The 16,453-nt window shown below is 37.4% G+C and overlaps 1 protein-coding gene across 3 annotated transcripts in view; it reads right to left on the bottom strand.

Annotated features, from left to right (window-relative positions):
• Window positions 1-1,957: 1,957 nt before the first annotated feature.
• The window catches only part of LOC104228329 (E3 ubiquitin-protein ligase UPL6), a 69,297-nt gene continuing 54,801 nt past the window's right edge, over window positions 1,958-16,453 (bottom strand). For all 3 annotated transcript variants that reach the window (XM_070155794.1, XM_070155795.1, XM_070155796.1), the window contains 8 exons: window positions 15,113-15,179; window positions 10,021-10,191; window positions 9,792-9,881; window positions 8,976-9,056; window positions 4,510-4,583; window positions 2,947-3,018; window positions 2,761-2,850; window positions 1,958-2,551 (listed from right to left, as the gene is read on the bottom strand). In XM_070155794.1, the coding sequence (XP_070011895.1) occupies window positions 2,485-2,551; window positions 2,761-2,850; window positions 2,947-3,018; window positions 4,510-4,583; window positions 8,976-9,056; window positions 9,792-9,881; window positions 10,021-10,191; window positions 15,113-15,179 (712 nt within the window). In that variant the 3' untranslated portion in view covers window positions 1,958-2,484. The remainder of the gene's footprint in view (window positions 2,552-2,760; window positions 2,851-2,946; window positions 3,019-4,509; window positions 4,584-8,975; window positions 9,057-9,791; window positions 9,882-10,020; window positions 10,192-15,112; window positions 15,180-16,453) is intronic.

Raw genomic sequence — 16,453 nt, 5'->3', positions numbered from 1 at the left:
CCGAAGCTATCTGAATCATAGGAAATCACATCCGAGCCCTCTAATACATAAGTCAGCATCCGGTTGACTTTTCCAACTTAAGCTTCCTCAAAAGAGACTAAGTGTCTCAAACCTTACCAAAAACTTTCCGAACCCGAGCCAACCAACCCGATCACATATAGAACCGATAAACAAAGCAATAAAAAGCATAAATAGGGGAAAAGAAGCGGTAACTCATGAGACGACTGGCCGGGTCGTCACATAGGGCCTACTTCAATCTTGATGAATTGAACTTGTTACGCTTTATTTGTTATGATTAAACCCTAATATATGTAGATTGTCACTCTTGGATTGTACTATTGGGTTGAGAAGGCCAGAATCATACTTAAGGTCTGGGTAAGTTGAGATTTAACCTTCTAATTAGTTTCTAAAATTCATGCTTCCAAAGTGCTTATATATGGGGACGAGCGGGTGCTTGATTCACCATATTTGTTGAACGATTGGAATGTTGACCATGAGACTTGGTGCATGTTTGAATATTGAAATTTCTTTCTTAACGCTCTTGGAGTTTTTTTTTTTTTTTAAATATTGTAAGTAGCATAATTTGACATAAATAAAGTGTACTTGAAAAGTTCTAAATATTTGACACCTTTAAGGTTGTTTAAGGCCTTTATGGCTATATTGACGCCTTGTATGGCTTTTAAAACTATTTTATGGTTTGTTGAAGTTGTTTAACTTTCTAAATGTTGATGATCGTTATATTGATATTCAGACATGTTGATATTATCCTGGATAGACCAACAAAATAGAGCATGCGAATAATCTCGAATTATTTCGTGGACCATTGACACGTTGCAAGTCTAAGAACATCGAAGGATTGCACATTAGGAAGTTGCATAATCTTCAAGCGTGAATCAGAAGATGTTTGGAGAGATAATTAATTTGATGATTCATGCAAAGATTACCATATTTAGAAGCTTGAAGATTGCTTGGAACAAGTGGCTGAGTGAAGATCGTTTAGAAGGTGTTGCATAATAGCGCGAACCCCGTACAATTTTGCCAAACGCGGGAACTTTCACTAGGAGCCAAAATGTTCATGAGCCAAAACGAAATGTTCAGCGCTATTGCGCCAACCACCATGCAATTGCGCCACTCGTAGTAGGAATTCAAAAATGGGAGTATAAATTTAATACCCTAGGTTGCTTTCATACTTGAGATTGGAGGACCGTATAAGAGAGAATTAGGATCTCTTGTTTCATATTCAACGTCGAATTACCAATTTTCAATAATTGGAAATTCTTTAGGGTAATCGTCTACTCGTTAACTTACATTTGGGGTTCAATTTCGCCTTCTTTGGAGACGATAACGTTAGTGCATCGGTTGTTGCCTGAAATGTTCATGTAGGATTTTAGATTTCTTCTCTATTTGCCTATCCATATTTTTCGTTACGTTTGATCAAAATTCATCTTTATTTTTACTTTGAATTGTTATTGTTTTACATTTCAATATTATTTGTATCTCGGATCATAAAGGTTAGTATCAGGTAAAAGTTTATGTGTTGTTCTAACCGAGTTCTTGAAATCAAGATCTGAAAGTAGTTCTAAAAAAAAGAGTATTTGTCCTTCTTGTCCTCATGTTTTCGACTAAGCCCTGTCAAGTTGGTCTGGTGACTAAAAAGAGAGAAAGATCCAAAAAATTATTGAAGTGTTTTTTTGGGAATATTATTTGTTGGATAGAAAATGCATCGGATTCTAGTTGAGAATGAATTATTCTATGGGGGAGGATATATCACTAACGCGTAACTACTAAAACATTTAGCAAAAAAAAAACGCGTAACTATTGGTCATGCTCAGTGTACTGCATCTCATACACGAGTGACATTTGGTAGCCTTAACAAAGCATGAAACCAATGTTATTTTTCAATCATGTTGGTGCACATAGTAGAGTTTTAAGCAGCTAAATCCCATCCCTACCATCATTTGAGCAAAGATATTTTCCTTTCCTTAAACATAAGTTATTATACATATAGGGAAGAAATATATTTATTACTATACAAGTAAGATCTGTTCAAGGACAACAAATAGCTGGAGTTGGATCCCTCGTGAAAATGTTGCTGCATTAACTTGTACAATGAATACAAAACTTCCGAAAACTAACATCATCATAACATATAAGCTTCCCCAGGTTTCACACTAATTTTGAATTACAACCTCTGTATCCAATGAGCTTCAGATGTATGTATAGCACGCATTCCATTTTTACTTCCCAAAGGATGATATACAATGCACCTGGGTTTATGTATGCGCACATCTAGTCAAGGGGCAGAGTCATGGATTCTTATTTACACGTGCTTCTGACTATTCAACGATTAGCAGTTTCTTTACCAGTAGACTACGATAGTGATGAACAAATTGTACCATTCATTTTTCGCCTTTATGCTGCCGGTGAAGAACTAAAGCTGCTTCAGGTATTAGTTGGATGTTCCAAAATTATGCACACAATCCATCAGCTTAAATCAAAACCAGCATCAGCATTTATGGCATATAACAATTTCTGCTCCATCTGCTCCTTGCTGCATCATAAAGGAAATAACGGTTACTAGCAGTCTTTTCCGTGATAAAGAATAAATAAGCATGTACACTAACAGCAGTTTAGTTAGAAGCACCATATCAAAGAAACTACTTATTTGAAGTCGATACCACTCCAACTACATACTTATTTCTTTTGCTTTTGAAGTTGCATAAATGTAACGACAATAGATGTCACCGGAACAGGGCTAACCTTCTATATGGTGGAAGCTTTAAAAGATTCATGCAAGTAGCTGATGTCGGCAATCGATCAAGAGCTTCTTCGGAAGCATTCCCGCCCGCTCTAATCGGAAGGCAAAAATCAGAAGAAAAAAAGGATTGGAAACCAAATTGAGTAAACGCTTGGAACACAGACATCATATAAAAGAGTTAATCCAACCTTTGTATGCAGAACAAAGGCTCCAAATATCTAAATCCAAGCAAGGGTCCTCGTGAACACCCTGTCACAAACCTGGACCCAAAAGGGAAATGTTACATTGTTCATTGAACTCCTACAGAACATTATGATAAACATTTCATAGTGCGTTTTGAAAATTTCTGACACAGCTCGAATACATCTTTTCCCCGTTAGGGGTCCAAAGATGCTACAGCATAGATACTATGAGATAAGTCATTTTCATACATATCCATTTCTGCTCTCTAGGAGATGCTGAAGTCCAGGAGGTAGGATCAACACATTTAAGTGGAAAACTAAAGTTCTATTCAAAAGACAAGTCAAGCTGGTTAAATGCACTAACGATCATTTAAGCAGATGCTTTGCTTATTCCAAAACAAAAATATAGTGAACCCATGGGTATCCAGAAAGAAGGAAAAAGGAGTACTAAAGAAGGTTATTTAATGCCAAAGATATTATCAAAAACAACAGCTGCCTATTCCTAAAGATGCTATTCAGAAAACAGATCATTCACAAGATATAATGAGAAACTAAGAGAATCTCATAGAGGAAGACATAATGGTGCCATCCACTTATTTCTTTTGGGCAAATATCTTTTGTATCCATAATCAGCATTCTTCTTTTTCTCAGCTTCAAAGAAAACCTACGTGTTTGCAGGCATCATTCATTGTCCAGGAAACAATCCACATCTTCAATCGTTAATAGTTTCCACAGACTTGGTCCAAAGAGAGTGAGCAAAAACAGAAGAATTCATAGAAAATCCACATGGATCTTTTCCTAAGTAATTTTCATGAACCAATCACATTAAGCTCGTCACTGCTGGCACACTTAAGTCATCTTTTCCTACCAAAAACCTTTCCTCGCAAAAACTCAACCAATTCAAACTTTTGTACATCCGACTAATTATTCAATCGGACATATGGAAACAATAAAATTTTTACATTACGGACAGTTTACTTCGGACAAAAACACAAGAAAATCTGAGAAGATATTATAAGAGAGGAAAAAGGACCAAAAAACCACATGTTCCCCTTCCACCCCTTTTGTGTTAGCATACTCAGCTATTTCAATTAAGGACGTCTTCTCAAGTTAACAACAGTGGCTATACAGTGGGTGATCTTGTAAAAATTAAGCAACCTTTTCAGGCATCTGAGTTAAAGATCCATTGATTGAAAAATGTAAGGACAATACTCACAGTACCAAAGAAGCACCAAAATACTGCAATTAAAACAAACCTTTCAGACCTCAGAGACAGAAATCCATCAGATGAAGAACAATCAAAGCACTTTACTCAAAGTAATAAAGAAATGCCAATTCACTTCCCAAATTCATGTTTACCAGGTAGGGACATACTATTTACCACAACATCATGTTTAAAGATGGCAGCAAAGAAACACATAAAGTGCAAGACATCTTATTTCATCCTAATATCAAGTCACTTAAATTATATCCTATGGGCCATTTAAACCAGATTAGCTTTAGCAGTATTAGCAGTTCCCTGTTACCGAACAACAGTGAATCAGAAACATATGAGAAGGTAATACTTACTTCAAAAATTTCCTCTGATTTTCCAGAGAAAAGCTTTTCACAACCTCCCAGAACATATCGACAATGTAATGTTCCTGTGAGTACTTCAGTTAGCCATGCAACAGCAAAAGGACATACTTCAAAATATAAAAAATTCTGAAAGCATTTGTCTGATGAAACAACAATATAGCTCATTAACCTAAACGATTGTTTTTTATGCTCAGCTTCTTGATATTTAGAGTCTAGCTTTATTCCAAGGTACATGAGCAGCTTAAAACCCAATCAAACATGACCTAGACCTATCAGAAGAATCATCCATGACCTAATATAGTCGAGAAGACCCTAAAATCAAGCATTAATAGTTTCATCATCTATAGGAAGAAGAATGATACTCATTTGTTTTTTGCATTACTCTTTCGCAAGCGATCTATCACAAACAATATAAGGACTGTTCGAGGAGATTTTGCCGCTCCTAACTTAGAGACTTTTTAATTATTACTTATTGATTTTTGGTCAAGATTCTATAGAGGGGGGCATTGTTGACTGTGCTACAGTAGAATGTTTAAGATTGTTCTCTTTCAGAACACCATAAACGAGACGGAGTTTTCTTCTCCTCTATGTAGTGCAAGGTTATGGACTCATGATTTGACTTATCCAGTGAGTTGGAAAGTGTGAGAGTTCAAGACATGGGAAGAAAGAATTTCTTGTATTCATTTGAGTCTTACATTAGCCCTATTTATATACGGTGTTTACATAGAACTAAACCCTTCTCTACAATGTGGGAGACTATACAAACTACTATACATACTAACGCTCTAACACTCTCCCTCAAGCTGGTGCATATAAATCATATGTACCGACCTTGTTACATATGTAAGTAATATGAGGACCAGTGAGGGACTTGGTGAAAATATCTCTAAGCTGTTTGACTTCACAAATTTTATAACAATATCTCCGAAGATCTTTTCTCCCGTTAGCCAGCAGTGACGAGCTTAAGTTACAAAGTTTGTAAAGTCAAATGATCAGCTTGCAGATATTTTCACCAAGTTCTTCACCGATCCTTATATTAGTTACATCTGCAAGCTCGGTACATATGACTTATATGCACCGGCTTGAGGGAGAGTGTTAGAGCGCTAGTATGTATAGTAGTTTGTATAGTCTCCCACATCGGAATAGTAGTAGTATGTATTATATAGAATGTAGATATAAATAGGACTTCTTATATTATAGTAAATGAACTAATATCAATAATAATATATTTTCTCGTGCTATTCTCACATTTAGAAGTCAACATTTTCAAATTGATAGTAAAGTTTCTAAGTACCCTCACAAGGTAGGGGTAAGGTCTGCACACACGCCGCCCTTCCCAGACCCTGATTGTGGGATTACTGGAATTGTTGTTGTTGTAGTTGATTGGTGTGCTTAATTCTGCTTTTTTCTGTGGCTAATCAAGTTGCACCATGAGAAATATTGTAATTTGGCTAACTAAATTCTTTTTTATTATGCATGCATCTCCGGAATGCTATCTTTTTTTAACATCAAATATGCTCGGTTAAGGTAAATATTTATTCATATCAATTTTTCGATGACATATAAAGCATATGGTCAAACAATACTTACTGTACTTGCTGCACATGTTTTCTCACATAGGCAACTGCATATTGAACTTATAGGATGAATTATAGTGTCAATGACAAGAGTTTTGGTCATGATAGAGCAACCGAAGCGACAAAAGGTACATACACCAAGAAATTCGTCTATGAAGAGATATTAGGTGAGATGCAACAATATAACATATTGATATTATAATCTCATACCATAAAATACCTATAACTACAAGTGCTACATAACTAACTTATTACTAATTGTTTATCTTTGCAAATTGCAGGTTTAGAAGATATCCAATTATTTAATTCAACTACCCGACCTTGTAGCAAAATTTATTTTTTCCATTTAAATAAATGTTGTATATATTTTAATGTCAATTGCTATTTCATAAAATTTGTTCTTGTATACAATTTATTATTGATCACGGGCCTTACTTTCTCTCACTTTGGCCAGCCTGTACATCTTCTTATCCCCGCCTTTCTCCCCAAGCTCTTCATGCAGACGTTCAAACGCCGCAGTGATCTGGATAAGGGGAGGTGTATAAAAGACGAGGGTGGTAGAGTTTTGATGTATGAGGCACAAATTAGGCGGAGATGACAACCATACTTCCATAAACTCTTGAATTGGGGGGGGGGGGGTAGGAACATTGAGCTGGGTGATTTGGAGAACTCCGGGAGTCGTTGGGATTTTGGGTACTGTAGGCGTATAAGAGTGGGAGAGGTCGAAGGAGCGATGCGTAGGATGAGTAGGGGTAGAACGACTGGGCCAGACGAAATCCAAAGAGTGTGGGTAAGGTAGCATGGAATGGCTCTCTAGGTTATTTAACATCACTTTTAGCACAAAGAAGATGTGAAGAATGGAGGTGGAGTACGATTTCCGTTGTCTAAGAACAAGGTTGATATCCACAATTGCAACAACTATAGGGGTATATCAAGTTGCTAAGCCATACGATGAAAGTTTGTGGGAGGGTGGTAAAAGGGAGGGTAAGGAGAAGTGTGTCTATTTTCGAGAACCAGTTCGGTTTCATGTCGGGTCGTTTGACTACGGAAGCCATTCATCTGGTGAGGAGATTGGTGGAGCAGTATAGGACAATGAAGGAGGACTTGCAAATGGTGTTCATTGACCTAGAGTAAGCATACGACAAAGTCCTGAGAGAGGTTTCATGGAGGTGTTTGGAGGCTAAAGGTGTGCATGTAGCTTATATTAGGGTGATTAAGGACATATGAGGGAGCTAAGACATGGGTGAGGATAGGAGGAGGAGACCACTTCCCGGTTGTGATGGGGCTGCATCAGGGATTAGCTCTTAGGCCGTTTTTATTTTCCTTGGTGATAGATGCATTGACGCGACACATTCAAGGGAGTTGCCATGGTGTATGTTATTTGCGGATGATGTAGCTCTGATTGACGAGACGCGGGATGGTGTTAACGAGATACTGGAGGTTTGAAGACAGACTCGAGCCTAAAGGTTTCAAGCTGAGCAGGACTAAGACGGAGTACTTGGAGTGCAAGTTCATTCACGTTACCCAGGAAGCGAACATGGATGTGAGGCTTGATACACAAGTCATTCCCTGGAGAGGAAGTTTCAAGTACCTTTAGTCTATAATACAAGGGGATGGAGAGATTGATGAGGATGTTACGCATCGTATCGGAGCAGGGTGGATGAAGTGGAAACTCGCTTCCGGTGTTCTATGTGAGAAGAATGTGCCACAAAAGCTTAAAGGTAAGTTCTACAAAGTAGTAGTTAGACCAACTATGTTGTATGGGGCAGAGTGTTGGCCGATAAGAACTCTCATGTCCAGAAGATGAAAGTAGCTGAGATGAGAATATTGAGATGGATGTGTAGGCATACCGGGTTAGATAAGATTAAGAATGCATTTATTCGGGATAAGGTAAGTGTGGCCTCCGTAGAGGATAAGATGCGGGAGGCGAGGTTGAGATAGTTGGCATGTTAAGAGGAAAAGCCCATGTTAGGAGGTGTGAGAGGTTAGTCCTGGTGGGCATGAGGAGGGGTAAAGGTAGGCCAAAGAAATCTTAGGGAGAGGTGACTAGGCGAGACATGGTGCAGCTGAAGCTTATTGAGCACATGACCTTTGATAGGAGGGTATGGAGGTCGAGAATTAGGGTAGTCAGGTAGTAGGTAGCCGAGCGTTTTCCCTGTGTCTCTTCAGTTCGATAGCATTATTGTTATTATGATATCTCTTTATTCTTAGATTGCTACTACTACCTAGCATTTAATTGTTATCTTGGCTTCTTTCTTCTCTTCTTATCTTCTTGTTGTTATTACTTGTTGCCTTTACTTCTTTTCATCCTTTCTTTAGCCAAGAGTCTATCGGAAACAGCCTCTCTGCTGGGGTAAGGATGCGTACATCTTACCCTCCCAGACCCCACTTGTGGTTGTGGGAATTCACTGGGTTTGTTGTTGTTATTGTTGTTGCGCGTCATATATGTGCAACGCACGTACACTAAAACTAGTATAGTAAAGAAAATAATGACTGCCACTAGAGGAGCCACTCAAAATAAGTTTTTAAGGTCCCCCTTAACAGAAGTCACAAGACTGTTTGATTTAAAACAAACATTACTCTTAATTTATTTCTAACCTGATGCACACCATGCTTTCTCCGAGCCTTTTATCCATTCTAATAGAACTTTTTTCTTTTATAATAGAATAAAAAAGTGAAATTAAAGGTATATACTTCTGCCACTAATTTTAGAGAAACATACACGATATAATTTATCATGTGGGAACACGAGGCATTTCCCTCGCGAAAATGAGGGACACAACCCATTGCTGACATGTTAGATTTAAACAAATGGGAAACCATTATCACGAGACCCTTTACAGAAGAGATGGAAGAAAGTGAAACAAAAAGCAAAAGCACCTTATGGTAACCTCCTGTATAATTGGTATGAGCTCGAAGGTCATCAATGTCAATGCCATCAAGTGATCCAGAAATAAGAAGCTGAAAACAGGGCCAAAAGTCAGAGGCAGAAAGCTAGATCTCTTACTCATTAAGAACATAACAACTACTAGAAGTCCAGACCAAAAGAACACCAAAACAGTTTTCACCCATTGGATAATTTTTCAGATATGTCATCTTTCAGACAAGTAATTTCAGCAGTTCTCCTGATTCTGTATATTAGCTTTTGGATACAGTTTACCTTTCATTCTGAAATTTGCATGTCAAACTTTCGTTTTCATCTTCTTAGGCAGCATTAGGAACAACTATTTCTCAATATATTGGCGCTTGAAATTCAAATCTTTCAGGCATCTAGAAAATCCTTCTTTTCTAATCTTGTTCTTTCAGAATTGCTCAGGCTTTTTCCACCAAATCCTCTATTCTGAGCAAAATTTCTTGACAGACTACGGCATTTACTAGCTCTTCGTAAATGGCTGAGCTAATGCCAAATTGCCAATAACCTTACTACATAAAGCCCTACAAGTAGCTTCATCCAGAGTAGTCTATCATGAGTAAGGAGGGTGGCCTGGTTTACTTTGTTAAGATATATATAAGCAGTTGAGATGCATGGGACAGGCAATTTCCTGAATTTCAAGTGCTGACAGGGTATAGCATGCTCAGGATATATTTTAGTCAAGCTAATGTCGTTTATTATGTTTTCTTCTTATAAAATGATACAACCAACAATGTTCTGATGTGAAAGCATGTAATGTGTAACAGAAGTATAAATGCTAGCACCTGAAGTTCATGTTCATTAAACATGTCAATCCACTCCTTTTGTATTAGCTGTTGGAAGCCCCTCAGAAAATGAGAACTTTGCTGACGGATCTAGATCATCACAATTAAACAAAGTAAGCAACAACTCTAAAAGGGATATGAGGCCCACCACAGGTAAAATGTCTTGAAAGAGACATTGTAGTATGCAATGTGCAGGCTGGAAACGAAGCAAGACCAAAAGTTAAATAACCTGAAAGTTTAAACGATGGTTGGCGACAAGATGAATAAAGGTGATGACATTCTCACTAGTTACACGTATGCTTTTCCCACCAGGAAGCAGCTCCTCTTCAGTTTGCTCCCCATACTCATTGTTGACAATGACGAAGTACAACTCTAGATTTGAAACATCACCTTCGTAATGCTGAAATTTCAGAAACAGGCAAAGAGAACGATTCAATGAGTTAAATAAATAGGTAATAGGTAGAAGATAAAATGATTTACAAGAGATAAGGAAGACACCATGCCAATAGCACCCAGTCAACATCAACACGGCTTCCCCTAACCACATTTTATTTTTCAGTTTTCTCCATAGGGCTCGCCTATCCTTTTGCAGGGGCTGAGATTTTTCCCCATTACAAGACAAAAGACTAACAGAAGTAAAATATTCATAACTCCCACTCCTCACATCCTTAGAACATTACAAAAGGAAATATATGTCCGTTATTATGCCTTAGGAAGTGACACACAGATGAAAATAACACAACTCTCCTTTCGAAGAAAAAATGAAGATGGCCTTTAGTGTTAGAGAACCCCTAGTTTGTCTTTAAAGACAAAATATAAAATATTGGACTGAAATGGGTCCAACTTGGGCGAAATGCATATTGAGGATTTGGATAGCTGACCCCACCTAGTTTGACATTGATGCACAGCAGTTGTTGCTGTTAATTTCCAAATTTCTTGCACAGGCGATTTCTTTATGGTCTTTGTTTTTGGTTATGGATCAAAATCTACATTCCGACCAGTAACACTCGTGTGATTTGGTAGTATTATCAAGGAATCTCATTATAAGATCGTACCAGGTCTAAGAGTGGTTTTGACTAATAATGATTTTGAGGTGTTCGTTTTTTCTTTATTTTTTTGGTCTTTGTCTCTCTTTTTTCTGTTTTTGGGTTTGGTCAACTTTGTGAATGGTTTTCTAGCCCCTTGACTGAGCCTAAATAGTTGGTAAATTAGTGTTATTGAGGAATCTCGTTAAAAGATCTAACCAGTCAAGGGGCTAGAAGACCATTCAAAAAGTTGTCCAAACCCAAAAACAGAGAGAAGAGAGACAAAAACCAAAAAAATAAAGAAAAAATGAACACATCAATACCATTATTAGTCAAAACCACTCTTGACTTGGTAAGATCTTAAAACGAGATTCCTCTAACACTAATTTACCAATTCAGTAAAAAAAAAGGTGCATGTAATATAAACTAAGGATGAAAAATACAAGATAAGAAGCAGCAACAGCTTGAAACACACTCCGTCTTCAACAATGGAAAAATTGATTGCCACCATGAGCTTACAAGGAAACCATGAATCCTGATTATAAAGGATTTCACCGTCCAACCACCTTTGAAAACGTTTTCCTTGAAACAAAGAACTCATGGTTGTCCAAGTTGCATAGTGTAAGAAAAACTTTACATGGTTATGAAAATAACCCTAGTCCCACATAAAATAAGAGTAGAATATGTATTGTGTACAGTTATAAATAGAGCTATTGTAAAAACACTTAATAGAATATCAATAATAGATTTTTTCTCTCGTGCATTCTCACATGGTATCATAACATTAGTGAGAAACTTATCGTCGTCATGCAATATTTCGACAACTTAAGAGGTTGTCCATAAGAAAATCACTTTCCATTAGTGTTGTGCAAAAACCAACACCACCACAAGACCCCTCAGGCTCCGGCGACCAAACCACATTCAACCCCACCGGAAAACACCTTCCCACGCGCCCTCACATGCCGGAAAAGGGAGAAATTTTCTCGCTAACCCACACGCCGGCGCATGAGGCCTGTTCCAGCCAGGTTTTGAAAAAGTTTCTGTTGAATAGTGTGATCTACTAGTAATTCTGAGCCTACCCATACCTTTTTCTTTTTATTCCGATCACTTTGAGATTATTCCGGCAACTACACTAACTTTCCGGTGGTTACAGTGATTTTTCCGACGAAACTTCTTTTGGACAGATTAAACAGGAGGTTATTCTGAGTCTGTCTATTCAAGTTTCATCAATTTCCGACAACCTTTTTATTCTCCGGCGAGTCAACAGTGTTTTGTCAACAAAAAAATCAAGTGTTCTGATTTGGCATTCCAAGGTTGGTCATACAACTTTTAGTCAAGAATTTGAGAAATTGGCTGTAGAAAAATGGGATCCAATATTATGAATGGTTGGATGTTTCTCTATCGGATTATATTGAGCTCCTTAAGTACAAAGCATGTAAACATACATCTTCAGAGATAGCTTCCGTTTTTCAAACAGGTAATAGCGTGGCGAGTGGTACTTGGGAGCTTGTTCCTCTTCCTTCGGGTAAATCTATTGTTGGTTTTCGTTGGGTGTATGCAGTCAAAGTTGGTCCAGATGGCCAGGTTGATCGCTTTAAGGTTCATCTTGTTACCAAAGAATATATTCAGATATTTGGGCTCGATTACAGTGATACTTTCTCTCCCGTGGCTAAAATAGCATCAGTCCGCCTTTTTCTATCCATGGATGTTGTTCGCCATTGGCCTCTCTATCAGTTGGACATTAAGAATGCTTTTCTTCATGGTAACCTGGAGGATGAGGTTTATATAGAGCAACCACCTGGTTTTGTTGCTCAGGGGGAGTCTAGTGGTCTTGTATGTCGGTTGCGCCGATCCCTCAATGGTCTAAAGCAGTCTCCTCGAACCTGGTTTGGTAAATTTAGCATAGTTATTAAGGTGTTTGGCATGACTCATAGTGAAGCTGATCACTTTGTGTTTTATCGGCATTCTACTTCAAAACTCAATATTTATTTAGTGGTTTATGTTGATGATATTGTTATTACGGCAATGATCGGGATAGTATTACTAAGTTGAAGCAACATCTCTTTCAATACTTTCAGACTAATCTGGGCAGATTAAAGTATTTTGTGGATATTGAGGTCGCTCAGTCTAGCTCAGGTATTGTGATTCTCACAACGGAAATATGTCTTAGATATTCTTGAGGAGACAGGAATGACAGATTGTAGACCTCTCCTATGAATCCGAATTCCAAACTTCTACCAGGACAGAGGGAGCCGCTTAGCGATCCTGCAAGATATAAGTGGTTCGTTGGTAAATTAAATTACCTCACAGTGACTAGACCTGACATTTCCTATCCTATGAGTGTGGCAGTGTTTTGGAGAGCGAGAAGCGAAAAAAAGCGAGGAGGCCTCGCTTCACTGAAGCGAGAAGTGCGAAGCAAAGCGCGCACTTTTTTCATGTGAAGCGCAATTTAACACATAAATTAAAAAAAATTAAATAGGCATAGATAAATGGCCAAGAACTCAATAAAAATAACATATTAAGCAAATGTTTCAATTCTTAAATCAAGAAGTAAATAATAGATACTAAAACTAAATACGCCCAAGTTGGATCTCTTTTTTGGCTTGATGCCATTGAATAATAAGATTGAATTTACTACAATCAACAACCAAAAAAAAAAAAACAGAACAGTTAGGACTCAAACCAGAAACAGTGAAAGAACAGAAAAACAGAGCAATACAAACTGAAAAAACAGTGTAGTCGAACAGAAGAACAGAGCACAAAATAAGGTCAGAAGAACAGAGCATAAATTAGGGCAGAAGAACAGAGCAATAAAAACTGAAAAAAATAGAAAGAAGAAGAGAAAAACAGTGTAGTCGAACAGAAGAACAGAGCACAAAATAAGGGCAGAATAGAGCATAAATTAGGGCAGAAGAACATAGCAATAAAAACTGAAAAAAAAAGAAAGAAGAAAAGAAAAAGGAGTCGAACTCGAACAGTGAACTGAAGAAAATCAGAAGAGGAAGAGAAGAGAAGAAGAAACTTACCCGTCGTCTCTTGCAACAGAGTGTTTGCGTAAGTGTATTTGGTAAGTGTATTTGTGAAGTTTTTTTTAAAAAAACCTAGCAGATGCCTTACCCTTGCTTAAGCGTGCTTTTTTGCACTTTTTCCATCGCCTCGCTTCTCGCTTTTTAGGGTAAAGCGAGCGCTTTTTGATGTGAGTCGCTTTTTACGGCAGAAAAGCGCTATGTCGTCGCCTCGTGTCGCGTCGCTTCTGCGCTTTAAGCGAGAAGCGCACGCTTTTTATAACACTGGAGTGTGGTGAGTCAGTTTCTGAATTCTCCCTGTGATAGTCAATGGATGCAGTTATCCGCATTCTTCGATATATAAAATCAGCTCCAGGCAAATGATTATTGTTTGAAGATCGAGGTCATGAGCAAATTGTTGGGTACTCAGATGCTGACTGGGCAGGATAGCCTTCTGATAGACGTTCTACGTTTGGATATTGTACTTTAGTAGGAGGTAATTTGGTGTCTTGGAAGAACAAGAAACAGAATGTCGTTGCTCGGTCTAATGCAGAAGCAGAATATCGAGCAATGGCTGTGGCAACATGTGAGCAAGTTTGGATCAAACATTTGCTCAAATTTGGTGAGATTAGGGAACTTGTGTGTGATAATCAAGTTGCCCTTCATATTGCATCAAATTCGGTGTTCCATGAGAAAACTAAACATATTGAGATTGACTGTCACTTCGTCAGAGAAAAGATACTCAGCAGATATTGCTACTAAGTTTGTGAAGTCGAATTATCAGCTTGCAGATATTTTTACTAAGTCCCTTACTGGTCTTCGTCTTAGTTACATATGTAACGAGCTCGGTACATATAATATGTATGCACCGTCTTGAGGGAGAGTGTTAGATAGTTATGAAAATAACCCTAGTCCCATATAGAATAGGAGCAGAATATGTATTGTGTATAGTTATAAATAGGGCTATTGTAAAAACACGTAATAGAATATCAATAATAGATTTTTTTTCTCCTGTGCATTTTCACAAAAACTTGAATATAATGAAAAAACGAAAAAGAAATTGCGCGCGGGTGGGGGGGGGGGACATCTTTTCATAACATATTGCTAGTTGTCCATGACATACAAGCAAGAAAATCTTAACCATCTTTACCGCGCAAAACGCATCAAACATAAATATGAGAATCAACAATTGATCCTTTTTTTCTTCTTGATAATGGCTAGGAAGAACCAATACATGTTTGAACAACTCAAATATGATAAAGCGGTTATAAAGGATATTAGAAAACATCACCTTCAGGAAAATGAGATGACGATATAATTCGGGATCCAAGGAAGGAAGGTCATTCAAATAGTTATACCTGAGCAGCAAAGTTACAAGAAGGAATCAAGTGAGTGAGGCCAAATATGCATGTCACAATGAGCTAGTGAAGAAATGACAATTGGTAGAAGTGTAGAACTAATTGTTAGACATGAAAAGGCCCTCTAAAAATGACGTTCCAAGTTGACGTAAAGGTCTCTATCCAATTAGGTCGATATATCAATCTACCCATTCCATACCCCTCCAGCTAACCTGTCCATAGTATTTCAGCTAAAATAATTCAAACATGCGTCGCATATTTCATGTTATTGTTTTTTCTCTTTTTCTTTGATAAGGGCATATGGCATTGTAACTCTTAACCAGAAAATGCATTATTGATGTAAGACTCGGTTGCTTTAAGATCCTGAATATAATGATTGTTTTCTTTTGAGAAGGGAAAGGAAAACAATCATTATATTCAGGATCTTAAAGAAACCGAGTCTTACATCAATAATGCATTTTCTGGTTAAGAGTTATAATACTATTTTGTGATGCTTTCTTTTAGATAATTACTACCTTGGAACTACCAAAGATTGTAAAGCTTTTAATAAAACAGCAAAAGCAGTATAAAATATTTGATAAAACATACAAAGCTTATACATATTATCGCTCAATTAAAATAGTCAAACTTACTTGAATTGCATGAAGATTCAGAGAAACTACGTTTGCAAGAGTCATTGTATTAAAGTTTAACATAGATATCTCTAAATAACCGTAGGAATCTAAGAGAACAGCAGGAGAATGTCACATCAAAATCAATAATAAAGAGCAGCCTGGTGCACAAGGCATCCTACGTTCACGTAGGGTCCGGGAAGGGCTACGCCCCAAGGGGTGTGACGTAGACAACCTACCCTAATCAAAATCAATAGTGTTGATCAGCATTATTCATGGAAATTTGATTATATTTAGGAGATTGTTGATTAGCATAATTTTAAGATTTTTGATTTGATTTGATTTGAAAGCTGGATTGATTGTATAAATTTATTTTATTTCATTAATTAGTATTAGGAGATTTTTATAAATTCTCTTGCTCATGGGATGTAAACACATAGAAATACAAGAAGCATTTTCTTCGTCTCAAAATCTACGTAGTATCAGAGTCATTGTTGTCTTTTTGAGGTGATTTATCTCTCTCACATCACTAGGGTTCCATTTTTATCAAAAGCGGTCGAGTTTTCTTTCTCTTGGTGGTTGTCCGTAACACAAACTCCTTCTGATCAGTTTCGTTTTTGGAATTTTCTTTTTTATTGGGGTCGCTGGAACATTCCAAGCCTA

The sequence above is a fragment of the Nicotiana sylvestris genome, chromosome 9 (assembly GCF_000393655.2).
Source record: "Nicotiana sylvestris chromosome 9, ASM39365v2, whole genome shotgun sequence".
In the NCBI taxonomy this organism is placed as follows: domain Eukaryota; kingdom Viridiplantae; phylum Streptophyta; class Magnoliopsida; order Solanales; family Solanaceae; genus Nicotiana; species Nicotiana sylvestris.
This window is presented reverse-complemented; position numbering and strand designations above follow the sequence as displayed.